General features: G+C 55.2%; 1 protein-coding gene across 1 annotated transcript in view; it reads right to left on the reverse strand.

Moving 5' to 3' along the window:
- Positions 1 to 14,683, reverse strand: part of slc4a1ap (solute carrier family 4 member 1 adaptor protein) — a 151,568-nt gene that overhangs the window by 66,745 nt on the left and 70,140 nt on the right. The window contains exon 8 of the mRNA XM_085997928.1: positions 6,822 to 6,891. Coding sequence (XP_085854054.1) covers positions 6,822 to 6,891 — 70 coding nt within the window. The remainder of the gene's footprint in view (positions 1 to 6,821; positions 6,892 to 14,683) is intronic.

A 14,683-nucleotide genomic window follows, 5' to 3' on the forward strand; every position in this document is an offset into this window, starting at 1 on the left:
GAGGCAGTGGAACGGACTGCTCCGGCCTTGTCCGAAGCAATGGAGAGAACTGTCCAGGGCTTCTCCGAAGCACTGGCACCTGCCACACAGGTCCTCACTGCTGCCACGCAGTCACTTGCTGGCCTCGTCCAGACCCAGATTGAGGCAGCGCGAACTTTCACTGCTGCCACCCTATCTGCATCAGCTAGGATCACCCCGGGCCCTTCCAGTCCCATACAAGGCCAGGAATCAGTGGAGCAGTCGATTGTGGTGGATGAGCCAAACCGGTCCCCTCAGAGAGCCAGTGTGTCGTCCGACCATGGTGCAAGTGTCCTCTCTCGGCAGGTGACCATTGCACATGCCACCGCTGGAACGTCTGCAGTGCAGCTGCCACCACCTGCAGTGCACACTGCTTCCAGCCATGGCCAGATCAAGCAGCCAGCCTCCGCACCCTCCAAGCCCAGAGGTCGTCCAGGCCGTCCCTCAGGGGCTTCTGCGCTTGCAGACAGTCACCAGGCGTCCCCCATCCTTGACGCCGCCACTGGGGTTCAACTACGGAGGAGCAGCAGGGAGGGAAGGGGCCGACCGCGAAAGAGAAGTTGGTCTCCATCAAGGGGCCAGCAGTAGAGGGAGGTGCTGAGACGTTTCTTTCCCCAAATTCAAGGACGCCCTCACCTGTTCTGATTGTTGGTGATGGTTTGTTTAGTTTTGCGGCTTTGCCAGAGAGTTAACTGTTATTTTGTTAGTTATGGTTTCTGTTGACATGACGTTGTTATGCTGGAAGGAAGCACTTTGTTGAAAATAAAGATTTTTTTTTATTTACAATGGTACTCGTAACTATTTACACTCATGGTGGCCTTCATAGGCTTTGAACGATCAGAAGTGTGCAGGACGAATGAGACCTATCATTCCGTCAGAGGGGCCGCGAACCGAGTCCTTAGGAGCCTCTGACGGACGGCCCTTCCAGTTTCAGGAGCCCTCCCATCTTCCTCCTCCTCCTCCTCCGCCTGCTCTTCCTCCTCCTCCTCCTCGTCCGCCTGCTCTGCTGGACCTTGAGGGGCAGCTGGCATTGGCTGGGTTCGTCGAATGGCCAAGTTGTGGAGCATGCAGCAGATGACGATGATGCAACCCACTTGCTCCGGCGAGTGCTGCAGGGCTCCCCCCGAATGGTCTAGACAGCGGAAACGCTGTTTGAGCACACCAATAGTGTGCTCCACAATGTTCCTGGTCGCCTGATGGCTGCTATTGTAAAGCTCTTCTGCCGGGGTGGCGGGCAAACGGAGTGGGGTCATGTGCCATGGGCAGAGAGGATAGCCCTGGTCGCCAAGAAGCCAGCCTCGTGGGTGAGCCGGCCCCTCAAAAAGGTCAGAAACTGAGGTCTGCCGCAGGATGAACACATCGTGGCTGCTCCCAGGGAATTGCGCATTGACTGCCATGATCATCTGGCGGTGGTCACAGACCAGCTGGACATTGAGGGAGTGGAACCCCTTGCGGTTGCGGAACTCCTCAGGATTCAGTAATGGCGCCCGCAAAGCCACGTGTGTGCAATCAATGGCCCCCTGCACCATGGGGAAGTCCGCAATAGCAGCGAAGCCCTGCGCGTGCTCCGCCTGCTTCTCCAGGATCAGAGGGAAGGTGATTAATTGACGCCTTCTTCTATAGAGGGCAGCTGTCACTTGCCGGATGCAACAATGCACTGCAAATTGAGATATATTCGCTATGTCCCCAGTGGCTGACCGAAAGGATCCGGTGGCGTAAAAGTTGAGGGCAACAGTCACTTTGACGGCTACCGACAGAGAGGTCCTGCACCGTAGACGCGGCTGCAGATCCTCAGCAAGCAGGTGGCACAGCTCAGTCACAACCTCCTTACCAAATCGGAGCCTTCGCAGACACTGCTCCTCCGACATGGTAAGGTATGACACCTGCTGCCTGAAAACCCTCGCAGCGTATCTTCGGAGTGGCCGACCTCCATTGCCCCATCTCCTTCTGGCCAATCCCGGCCCTCTCTCCCGCCGTCTTTGTGCCCCTTCAAAGTGTCTGGCCATGAGGACGTTCCCCTCCAAAGCAGCTCCCATTGCTATGCCAGATGGGCAACACGCTGTAATGTCTAGCGCTCCAACTGCTCCGGACAGGGCTGAAGGTCCCAAGTATTCGAAGGCTAAATCCGATAAATCCTGTGCAACAGTAGCTCACCAACTCTCTCCAGCAACGATCAGAATGAACAGGCCAAGTGGCTGCAGCTTTTATACTAGAGCTGTCCCCTTTAAATAGCGCCCCCCGACTCCGAGAAGGGCCTGGGAACGTTCCTTCGAACTGTCACTAATAGCGCCAGGCGGAAAGGTTCCGGGCGCCACCGAATATCCGGTCAGGGGCGCCAAAAGGGCGTTGCACACTGAAATGACGTCATGATCTGCCTGCGCACGCGGGCGCGCGCTAACAGTTAGCGCAGGCGCTAAATGGATAGTCAATATGGGAGTTGTCGCTATCCTCATTGCGCCCGCCCGAACATTGGGTAGCGCCCCAAATCTCGGGCTCATTAGGCACTAATCGCTGGCGCTACCAACCGAATTTCTAGGCCAATAATACTAAAAATCCTTCCTAATAACGTGATGTTTTTCTTCCCTCCAAGAGATTGCTTCTTGCTGGAGTACGGTTCCACAGGTGCTGTCTGGTGCCCAGCCAACCGGACACTCTTGATGTGCAAGTCTCGACAGTGAATGTTTGCAAGTTTTTTTTTGAGGTGGGGGGTGTGGGGAGACATCACAGCCAATCCTGATTATGCCCTCACTCAACATCCTTGCATGTGCCCTCTTTCATCAGGAATCGTGGTTAACCCTTGCTGATTTCCCTCCACCCAGCCCAGGATCTGGGTTTTTGTTCGCGAAATTTGAAAACTATTCAGCAGTTGCATTCCTAACACAGTGTGGGACCACCTGCAGCCCGCCTTCCCCTCACCCCTGGTAGACCTATACAATTCTGTGGACCCACTTGACTGTAGCATATTACTGAAGCTAGGATTTAATGCTGTTTTCTCTGTCCCCTTGTTCTGCAGTGAGAAAATAAAAATCCTATTAGGATACTGAGGCAATGCCAGCATCCAGAGCACAATTATAACAATCACTGGCAGTTCTCGAATGCAGTCCAAATGACATCTGGATTGGAATGTTGCAGTATTCCTGAAAACAGCATTCAAGCAAGTCACTACTTCGGACTTGGCCTAGGAAAGAATGCGAGTTGCCCTGTATTAAAGTTACAGGATGGCAGCTTCCAGGTCTAGCTAGGGTGAATGTAGTATATATGGTAGGGCAGGTGTATCAGTTCCAGATCAGAGAGATTTACAAAAAAGCAATGCGTGCAGTACTGAATACCTAAACGTAAAAGAAAGACTTGCATTTATATAACATAAGAAATAGGAGCAGGAGTAGGCCATACGGCCCCTCGAGCCTGCTCCGTCATTCAATAAGATCATGGCTGATCTTCAACCTCAACTCCACTTTCCCGCCCGATCTCCATATCCCTTGATTCCCCCAGAGTCCAAAAATCTATCTACCTCAGGCTTGAATATACTCAACAATTCAGCATCCACAGCCCTTTGGCATGGAGAATTCCAAAGATTCACAACCCTCTGAGCGAAGGAATTCCTCCTCATCTCAGTCCTAAATGGCCGACCCCTTATCCTGAGACTATGCCCCCTAGTTCTAGACACTCCAGCCAAGGGAAACAACCCCTCAGCATCTACCCTGTCAATCCCCCTCAGAATCATATACGTTTCAATGAGATCACCTCTCAGTCTTCAAAACTCCAGAGAGTATAGGCCCAATCTACTCAATCGCCCCTCATAGGACAACCCTCTCATCCCAGGAATCAATCTAGTGAACCTTCGTTGCACCACCTCGAAGGTAATTATATACTTCCTCAGATAAAGAGACCAAAACTGTGCACAGTACTCCAGGTGTGGTCTCACCAAGGCCCTGTACAATTGTAGCAAGACTTCTTTACTCTTATTGGCCTTTATTGCAGGGGGGTCGGAGTATATGTCATTTGCCTTCTTAATTGCTTGCTGTACTTGCATGCTAACTTTCTGTGTTTCCTGTATGAGGACACCTAAATCTCCCTGAACACCAACATTTGAGAGTTTCTCACCATTTAAAAAATATTCAGTTTTTCTATTCTTCCTACCAAAGTGAATAACCTCACATTTCTCCACATTATACTCCATCTGCCAACTTACTGCCCACTCACTGAGTCTATCTGTATCCCTTTGCAGACTCTTTGTGTCCTCCTCACAGCTTTGTATCGTCAGCAAACTTGGATACATTGCACTCGGTCCCTTCATAAGTAAATAGCTGAGGCCCAAGCACTGATCCTTGCAGCACCCACTAATTCCAGCCTGCCAACCTGAAAATGACCCGTTTATCCCTACTCTCTGTTTTCTGTCTGTTAACCAATCCTCTATCCATGCTAATATATTACCCCCAACCCCATGAGCCCTTATCTTGCGTAACAACCTTTTATGTGGCACCTTATAGAATGCCTTTTGGAAATCCAATATCCACTGGTTCCCCTTTATCTACCCTGCTAGTCAAATCCTCAAAAAATGCTAATAAATTTGTTAAACATGATTTCCCTTTCATAAAACCTTGTTGACTCTGCCCAATCATATTATGATTTTCTAAATGCTCTGTTACCACTTCCTTAATAATGGATTCCAGCATTTTCCCGACAACTGATGTCAGGCTAACTGGGCTGTAGTTCCCTGTTTTCTCTCTCCCTCTTTTCTTGAATAGCGGGGTTACATTTGCTACCTTCCAATCCGCTGGGAATGTTCTAGAATATAGTGCCGTTCATGCCCTCAGAAGGTCCCCAAAGTGTTTTACAGCCAAAGCACTTTAGAAGTGTGGTCACTGTTGTAATGTAGGAAAGACAGCAGCCAATTTGCGCATTGCAAGGTCCCACAAACAGCAACGTGATAATGACCAGAAAGAAGTTTTAGTGATGTTGGTTGAGGGACAAATATGGGCCAGGACACCAGGGGGAGCTCCTTCTTCAAAATAGTGTCATGGGATCTTTTATGTCCAGCTGAGAGGGCAGACGGGGCTTCGGTTTAACGTCGCAGCTGAATGACAGCACCTGAGACAGTGCAGCACTCCCTCAGCACTGCACTGGAGTGCCAGCATAGCTTTTTGTGCTCAAGTCTCTGGAGTGGGAATTGAACCCACAACCTTCAACTCAAAAGGCAAGAGTGCTACCAGCTGAGCCACGGCTGATACTAATGCACTTGAGAGGGTGGAGGGGAGAAATCAAGACAATTGTAGGTATCAGGAATTTATGAGGAAAGGTTATCGATATTGGATTCGTTTGTTTGGAAATGAAGACTGAGGTGATCCAATTGAAGTTTTCAAAAGGAGGAAGAGAGTTGACCAAAATTGAGCCAGACAAAAAGAACTATGGTACAGGGTTCAAGTCCTAGGGGGTCACAGTAGCTGAGAAGGGAAGTCAGGCAGATCTCTTCATACGAAGGGCAATAGACTTGTGACATTAGTTACCAGGGAAGGGCAGCACGGTGGCACAGTGGTTAGCACTGTTGCCTCACAGCGCCAGGGACCCAGGTTCAAATCCGGCCTCGGGTGACTGTCTGTGTGGAGTTTGCACATTCTCCCCGTGTTTGCGTGGGTTTCCTCCGGGTGCTCCGGTTTCCTCCCACAGTCCAAAGATGTGCGGGTTAGGTTGATTGGCCATGATAAAAATTGGTCCTTAGTGTTAGGGGGGATTAAATACATGGGGTTACGGGGTTAGGGCTTGGGTGGGATGGCTGTCGGTGTAGGGACCGGGTGCTAGGGTTTTGACGATCAGCCATGATCTCGTTGAATGGCGGAGCAGGGCCGAATGGCCTACTCCTGCTCCTATCTTCTATGTTTCTATGTAAGTGAACAATATAAACAAGTTCAAGAGACAATTTGATGCAGTTGTGGAAATGTACACATTGAAGGATATAGTGAAACGGTGGGTCAACCCATCAAGAAGGGACAGACTAGCTAAGCCTAATGGCTTTTGCCTATTGCTAAAAATTCTTTTATTCAGCTTATTTACAAGCACGACACCCTTCCTTCTTTCTTTTCCCTCTCCCACTCTAATTTCAGAAGCTTTAGAGTTAAGAACTGGGAAATTCTCAGATCCCGTTTGTTCAGCTTTAGATAAGTCAGGTTGTTCCTGCTGCACCAGCGAGTGAAATAGTGAAAATGCTTTGAACCCTAATTTTCCAGGGACTACAGTAATTGAAGTCTGCGTGATATTTAGTAATAAATGGGTGAAAATGAAATTCCTCTGTCTGTTATTTTAACAAAGATTTCAACCCATTTGGAAATAAACTTGTTAAAGCCTTTGAACAAAAATGTTTATGTCCACCGTTTTAACAGATGCAACAATTTATTACTGCAAGTGCGATTTCAACCCTTCCCCCCCCCCCCCACCTGTCAAACACTTCCTCACATTCCCAGCGTTCTTTCTACCGAGTTCTTGAATTGGATGCTCTTTATATTGTAGCATTACTTTTCTGGACTGTAAATTCATGGAAACGCCTGGGTGCTGTGGCAAGCAAACGAAATCCAATAGTCATTAAATTCATAGCTTGAATTTATTCTCTGGATCATAAACGCTAAAGAAATAAACTTACCTTCAGGTCAACATTTCATTTCAACTCTGTTATTGAGCTAGAAAAGCCTGGCGGTAGAGCTTTTTGTTTACAACCTCAATAGCAATTCAGCAGAGCACCGAGGCAATCCTCTATAAAGCAGTTCTGGTTCATGCTTATACTTTGTCCCCATTCAGTGGTCGATACTTACCTTTGCTAGATATCTTCAACTTGGCTTCAACATCAGACAGCTCTCTCTGCACTTTGGTTAACTTGGCAACCTGTGGAGCAAAGAGGCAATTATGTGCAAAGAATGGGCTTGCTAGAGAACTCAATTGCTCAAAGTTAAATACCAAAAACAGATGTGCAGCGTAACTGACAAGGTATATTTTAAAAATCTGGTGCCAGGAGGAGCAATTCCACATTCACTAGAATGCAGCTGATGCCCGACAATATTCCCTCTGTTACCTCGATCGCTGCCGCTCTCTCCATAATGGACACTGATCGCCCACACGCCCCCCGATCACTGCTCCTCCCCCCGATGGAAACCGATCAAGCCCCCCGATCACTGCTCCTCCCCCCGATGGAAACCGATCAACCCCCCCGATGGAAGCCGATCAACCCCCCCCCGATCACTGCTCCTCCCCCCGATGGAAACCGATCAACCCCCCCCCGATCACTGCTCCCCCCCCGATGGAAACCGATCAACCCCCCCGATCACTGCTGCTCTCCCCGATGGAAACCGATCAACCCCCGCGATCACTGCTGCTCTCCCCCCGATGGAAACCGATCAACCCCGCCCTGCTCACTGCTCCTCCCCCGATGGAAACCGATCAACCCCGCCCTGCTCACTGCTCCTCCCCCGATGGAAACCGATCAACCCCGCCCTGCTCACTGCTCCTCCCCCGATGGAAACCGATCAACCCCGCCCTGCTCACTGCTCCTCCCCCGATGGAAACCGATCAACCCCCCCCCGATCACTGCTCCTCCCCCGATGGAAACCGATCAAACCCCCCCCCCCCGCTCACTGCTCCTCCCCCCGATGGAAACCGATCAACCCCGCCCTGCTCACTGCTCCTCCCCCCGATGGAAATCGATCCACCCCCCGATCACTGCTCCCCCCCGATGGAAACCGATCAACCCCCCGATCACTGCTCCTCCCCCGATGGAAACCGATCAACTCCCCCCCCGATCACTGCTCCTCCCCCGATGGAAACCGATCAACCCCCCGATCACTGCTCCTCCCCCGATGGAAACCGATCAACTCCCCCCCCGATCACTGCTCCTCCCCCGATGGAAACCGATCAACTCCCCCCCCGATCACTGCTCCTCCCCCGATGGAAACCGATCAACCCCCCCCCCCCCCCCGCTCACTGCTCCACCCCCGATGGAAACCGATCAACCCCCCCCCCCCCGATCACTGCTCCTCCCCCGATGGAAACCGATCAACTCCCCCCCCGATCACTGCTCCTCCCCCGATGGAAACCGATCAACCCCCCCCCCCGCTCACTGCTTCCCCCCCGATGGACACCGATCAACCCCCCCCCCCCCGCTCACTGCTTCCCCCCCGATGGAAACCGATCAACCCCCCGATCACTGCTCCTCCCCCGATGGAAACCGATCAACCCCCCCCCCCGCTCACTGCTCCCCCCCCGATGGAAACCGATCAACCCCCCGATCACTGCTCCTCCCCCGATGGAAACCGATCAACCCCCCCACCGCCGATCACTGCTCCTCCCCCGATGGAAACCGATCAACCCCCCCCCCCCCGCTCACTGCTCCTCCCCCGAAGGAAACCGATCAACCCCCCCTGATCGCAGCTGCTCTCCCCGATGGAAACCGATCAACCCCCCCCCGCTCACTGCTCCTCCCCCGATGGAAACCGATCAACCCCCCCCCGCTCACTGCTCCTCCCCCGATGGAAACCGATCAACCCCCCCCCGCTCACTGCTCCTCCCCCGATGGAAACCGATCAACCCCCCCCGATCGCAGCTGCTCTCCCCGATGGAAACCGATCAACCCCCCCCCGCTCACTGCTCCTCCCCCGATGGAAACCGATCAACCCCCCCCCGCTCACTGCTCCTCCCCCGATGGAAACCGATCAACCCCCCCCCGCTCACTGCTCCTCCCCCGATGGAAACCGATCAACCCCCCCCCCGCCCCGGTCACTGCTCCTCCCCCGATGGAAACCGATCAACCCCCCCCCCCGGTCACTGCTCCTCCCCCCGATGGAAACCGATCAACCCCCCCCGCCCCGGTCACTGCTCCTCCCCCGATGGAAACCGATCAACCCCCCCCCGCTCACTGCTCCTCCCCCGATGGAAACCGATCAACCCCCCCCCGCTCACTGCTCCTCCCCCGATGGAAACCGATCAACCCCCCCCCGCCCCGGTCACTGCTCCTCCCCCGATGGAAACCGATCAACCCCCCCCCCCCGGTCACTGCTCCTCCCCCCGATGGAAACCGATCAACCCCCCCCGCCCCGGTCACTGCTCCTCCCCCGATGGAAACCGATCAACCCCCCCCGCCCCGGTCACTGCTCCTCCCCCGATGGAAACCGATCAACCCCCCCGATCACTGCACCTCCCCCCGATGGAAACCGATCAATCCCCCCCCGATCACTGCTCCCCCCCCGATGGAAATCGATCAACCCCCACCCCGATCACTGCTCCCCCCCCCGATGGAAACCGATCAACCCCCCCGATCACTGCACCTCCCCCCCGATGGAAATCGATCAACCCCCACCCCGATCACTGCTCCCCCCCCCGATGGAAACCGATCAACCCCCCCGATCACTGCTCCCCCCCCCGATGGAAACCGATCAACCCCCCCGATCACTGCTCCCCCCCCCCGATGGAAACCGATCAACCCCCCGATCACTGCTCCCCCCCCGATGGAAACCGATCAACCCTCCCGATCACTGCTCCTCCCCCCAATGGAAACCGATCAACCCCCCCCCCCCGCTCACTGCTCCCCCCCCGATGGAAACCGATCAACCCCCCGATCACTGCTCCTCCCCCGATGGAAACCGATCAACTCCCCCCCCGATCACTGCTCCTCCCCCGATGGAAACCGATCCCCCCCCCCCCGCTCACTGCTCCTCCCCCGATGGAAACCGATCAACCCCCCCCCCCGCTCACTGCTCCTCCCCCGATGGAAACCGATCAACCCCCCCCCCCCCGCTCACTGCTCCTCCCCCGATGGAAACCGATCAACCCCCCCCCGCTCACTGCTCCTCCCCCGATGGAGACCGATCAACCCCCCCCGATCGCAGCTGCTCTCCCCGATGGAAACCGATCAACCCCCCCCCGCTCACTGCTCCTCCCCCGATGGAAACCGATCAACCCCCCCCCGCCCCGGTCACTGCTCCTCCCCCGATGGAAACCGATCAACCACCCCCCCCGGTCACTGCTCCTCCCCCCCGATGGAAACCGATCAACCCCCCCCGCCCCGGTCACTGCTCCTCCCCCGATGGAAACCGATCAACCCCCCCGATCACTGCTCCTCCCCCCGATGGAAACCGATCAACCCCCCCGATCACTGCACCTCCCCCCCGATGGAAATCGATCAACCCCCACCCCGATCACTGCTCCCCCCCCCGATGGAAACCGATCAACCCCCCCGATCACTGCTCCCCCCCCCGATGGAAACAGATCAACCCCCCCGATCACTGCTCCCCCCCCCCGATGGAAACCGATCAACCCCCCGATCACTGCTCCCCCCCCGATGGAAACCGATCAACCCCCCCGATCACTGCTCCTCCCCCCAATGGAAACCGATCAACCCCCCCGATCACTGCTCCCTCCCCCAATGGAAACCGATCAACCCCCCCGATCACTGCTCCCTCCAATGGAAACCGATCAACCCCCCCGATCACTGCTCCCCCCCCCGATGGAAACCGATCAACCCCCCCCCCGATCACTGCTCCCCTCCCGATGGAAACCGATCAACCCCCCCCCCCCGATCACTGCTCCTCCCCCCCAATTGAAACCGATCAATCCCCCCGATCACTGCTCCTCCCCCGATGGAAACCGATCAACCCCCCCGATCACTGCTCCTCCCCCCCCGATGGAAACCGATCAACCCCCCGATCACTGCTCCCCCCCCGATGGAAACCGATCAACCCCCCGATCACTGCTCCCCCCCCCCGATGGAAACCGATCAACCCCCCCGATCACTGCTCCCCCCCCGATGGAAACCGATCAACCCCCCGATCACTGCTCCCCCCCCGATGGAAACCGATCAACCCCCCCCCCCCGATCACTGCTCCTCCCCCCCAATTGAAACCGATCAACCCCCCCGATCACTGCTCCTCCCCCGATGGAAACCGATCAACCCCCCCGATCACTGCTCCTCCCCCGATGGAAACCGATCAACCCCCCCGATCACTGCTCCTCCCCCGATGGAAACCGATCAACCCCCCCGATCACTGCTCCCCCCCCCCCGATGGAAACCGATCAACCCCCCCGATCACTGCTCCCCCCCCGATGGAAACCGATCAACCCCCCCCGATCACTGCTCCTCCCCCCCGATGGAAACCGATCAACCCCCCCGATCACTGCTCCTCCCCCCACCGATGGAAACCGATCAACCCCCCCGATCACTGCTCCTCCCCCGATGGAAACCGATCAACTCCCCCCCCGATCACTGCTCCTCCCCCGATGGAAACCGATCAACCCCCCCCCCCCGGTCACTGCTCCCCCCCCCGATGGAAACCGATCAACCCCCCCCGCCCCGGTCACTGCTCCTCCCCCGATGGAAACCGATCAACCCCCCCCCCGCCCCCGCTCACTGCTCCTCCCCCCCGATGGAAACCGATCAACCCCCCCCGATCACTGCACCTCCCCCTGATGGAAACCGATCAACCCCCCCCGATCACTGCTCCTCCCCCCGATGGAAACCGATCAACCCCCCCCGATCACTGCTCCTCCCCCCGATGGAAACCGATCAACCCCCCCGATCACTGCTCCCCCCCCCCGATGGAAACCGATCAACCCCCCCGATCACTGCTCCCCCCCCGATGGAAACCGATCAACCCCCCCGATCACTGCTCCCCCCCCCCCGATGGAAACCGATCAACCCCCCCGATCACTGCTCCCCCCCCCCCGATGGAAACCGATCAACCCCCCCGATCACTGCTCCCCCCCCCCGATGGAAACCGATCAACCCCCCCGATCACTGCTCCCCCCCCGATGGAAACCGATCAACCCCCCCGATCACTGCTCCTCCCCCGATGGAAACCGATCAACCCCCCCGATCACTGCACCTCCCCCCCGATGGAAACCGATCAACCCCCCCCCCCGATCACTGCTCCCCCCCCGATGGAAACCGATCAACCCCCCCGATCACTGCTCCCCCCCCGATGGAAACCGATCAACCCCCCCGATCACTGCTCCTCCCCCGATGGAAATCGATCAACCCCCCCGATCACTGCTCCCCCCCCGATGGAAACCGATCAACCCCCCCGATCACTGCTCCTCCCCCGATGGAAACCGATCAACCCCCCCGATCACTGCTCCTCCCCCGATGGAAACCGATCAACCCCCCCGATCACTGCTCCTCCCCCGATGGAAACCGATCAACCCCCCCCGATCACTGCTCCTCCCCCCGATGGAAACCGATCAACCCCCCCGATCACTGCTCCCCCCCGATGGAAACCGATCAACCCCCCCCGATCACTGCTCCTCCCCCGATGGAAACCGATCAACCCCCCCCGATCACTGCTCCTCCCCCCCCGATGGAAACCGATCAACCCCCCCGATCACTGCTCCCCCCCCCGATGGAAACCGATCAACCCCCCCGATCACTGCTCCTCCCCCCCGATGGAAACCGATCAACCCCCCCGATCACTGCTCCCCCCCCACCGATGGAAACCGATCAACCCCCCCGATCACTGCTCCTCCCCCGATGGAAACCGATCAACCCCCCCGATCACTGCTCCCCCCCCGATGGAAACCGATCAACCCCCCCGATCACTGCTCCCCCCCCACCGATGGAAACCGATCAACCCCCCGATCACTGCTCCTCCCCCCAATGGAAACCGATCAACCCCCCCGATCACTGCTCCCCCCCCCGATGGAAACCGATCACCCCACTGGACAGTGATTCAACCCCCCCACCCCGATCGTCACTGCTCTCCGCCCCTCACCCCGCTGGGCAGTGATTCAACCTCCCCACCCCAATCGCCACTGCTCTCCGCCCCTCACCCCGCTGGACAGTGATTCAACCTCCCCACCCCGATCGCCGCTGCTCTCTGCCCCTCACCCCGCTGGACAGTGATTCAACCTCCCCACCCCGATCGCCGCTGCTCTCTGCCCCTCACCCCGCTAGACATTGATTAGAACAATTCAGACCGAGGTTGCTCATTTATATGCTCAATTCTTGGAGACTCAGCCAAATCTGATTATCTTTTCTGACAAGTGTCGACTGGGATTTTGATTTTTTTTTAAATTCAGAATCACGACTCCCTACCGCTACCACTGTTGAGCAGACCCAAGCCGAAAGAACTAAAGGGTGCCATTTTAAAAATGTCCTCCTTCTCACCACATCAATTTTCTTTCCTTCCTCTTCTGGCTCCACAAGCTCCAGTACCTCTACCAAGGGTGACATTTCAGTGCAAGTCTAGATAGTCAACAAGCTATTTGACAGAATGGGGGAAATTGTGACCGAGCACCAAGCGGTCTTCACCCAACATCCATATGCGCACATCTCCAACAGGGGACTCGTTAGCAAACAGCAGTGGGAATGCAGGCTGGTGCTCCTCTCCCCAATGCTGGGATGCTGAGGCCAATTGTAATGCCACAGCTGAGATCAGCAAACTCAGCACAGACCGAGATGGAGTTTAGGACCTGCCTGTAAGGCGGAGTTACTCAATGCTTAAACCAGCAGACCCATCAGTGGAGATTTCCATGCATTTCTAAAGGAGAATTTTATAAAGTAGAAGTACAGCAATGTGAAAAAGCATAAGAACGTCAGAAATAAGAGCAGGAGTCGGCCACTTGGCCCCTCGAGCTTACTCCGCCATTCAATAAGATCATGGCTGATCTTCTACCTCAACTCCACTTTCCTGCACTATCCCCATATCCCTTGATTCCCTTAATATCCAAAAATCTTCGATCTCTGTCTTGAATATGCTCAACGACTGAGCCTCCACAGCCTTTTGAGGTAGAGAATTCCAAAGATTCACCACCCTCTGAGTGAAGAAATTTCTCCTCATCTCAGTCCTAAATGACCGACCCCTTATTCTGCTACTGTGACCCCTGGTTCTAGACTCCCCAGCCAGGGGAAACATCCTCCCTAATTCTACCCTGTCAAGCCCTTTCTAAGAATTTTGTATGTTTCAATGAGGTCACCTCTCATTCTTCTAAACTCTGGAGAATACAGGCCTAGTCTCCTCAATCTCTCCTCATAGGACAGTCCTCCCATCCCAGGAACCAGTCTGGTGAACCTTTGTTGCACTCCCTCTATGGCAAGTATATCCTTCCTTAGGTAAGGAGACCAAAACTGCACACAATACTCCAGGTGTGGTCTCACCAGGGCCCTATATAATTGCAGTAAGACGACTTTAGTCTTGTAATAAAGGCAACATACCATTTGCTTTCCTAATTGCTTGCTGTACCTGCATGTTAACTTTCAGTGATTCGTGTACAAGGACACCCAGGTCCCTCTGAACACCAACATTTCCAAATCTCTCACCATTTAAAAAAATCTGCTTTTCTATTTTTCCTACCAAAGTGGATAACTTCACATTTCTCCACATTATATTCCATTTGCCATGTTCTTGCCCACTCACTTAGTCTATCTTTATCCCCTTGAAGCCTCTTTGCATCCTCCTCACAACTTACATGCCCACCCAGCTTTGTATCAACAAACTTGGATATATTACATTTGGTCCCCTCATCCAAATCATTGATATAGATTGTGAATAGCTGAGGCACAAGCACTCATCCTTGCGGTACCCCACAAGTTACAGCCTGCCAACCTGAAAATGACCCGTTTATTCCAACTCTCTGCTTTCTGTCCGTTAACAATCCTCAATCCATGCTAGTATATTACCCCCAATCCCATGAGCCC

The sequence above is a fragment of the Somniosus microcephalus genome, chromosome 9 (genome assembly GCF_052327205.1).
Source record: "Somniosus microcephalus isolate GS21.2 chromosome 9, FLI_Smic_1.0, whole genome shotgun sequence".
Classification (NCBI taxonomy): domain Eukaryota; kingdom Metazoa; phylum Chordata; class Chondrichthyes; order Squaliformes; family Somniosidae; genus Somniosus; species Somniosus microcephalus.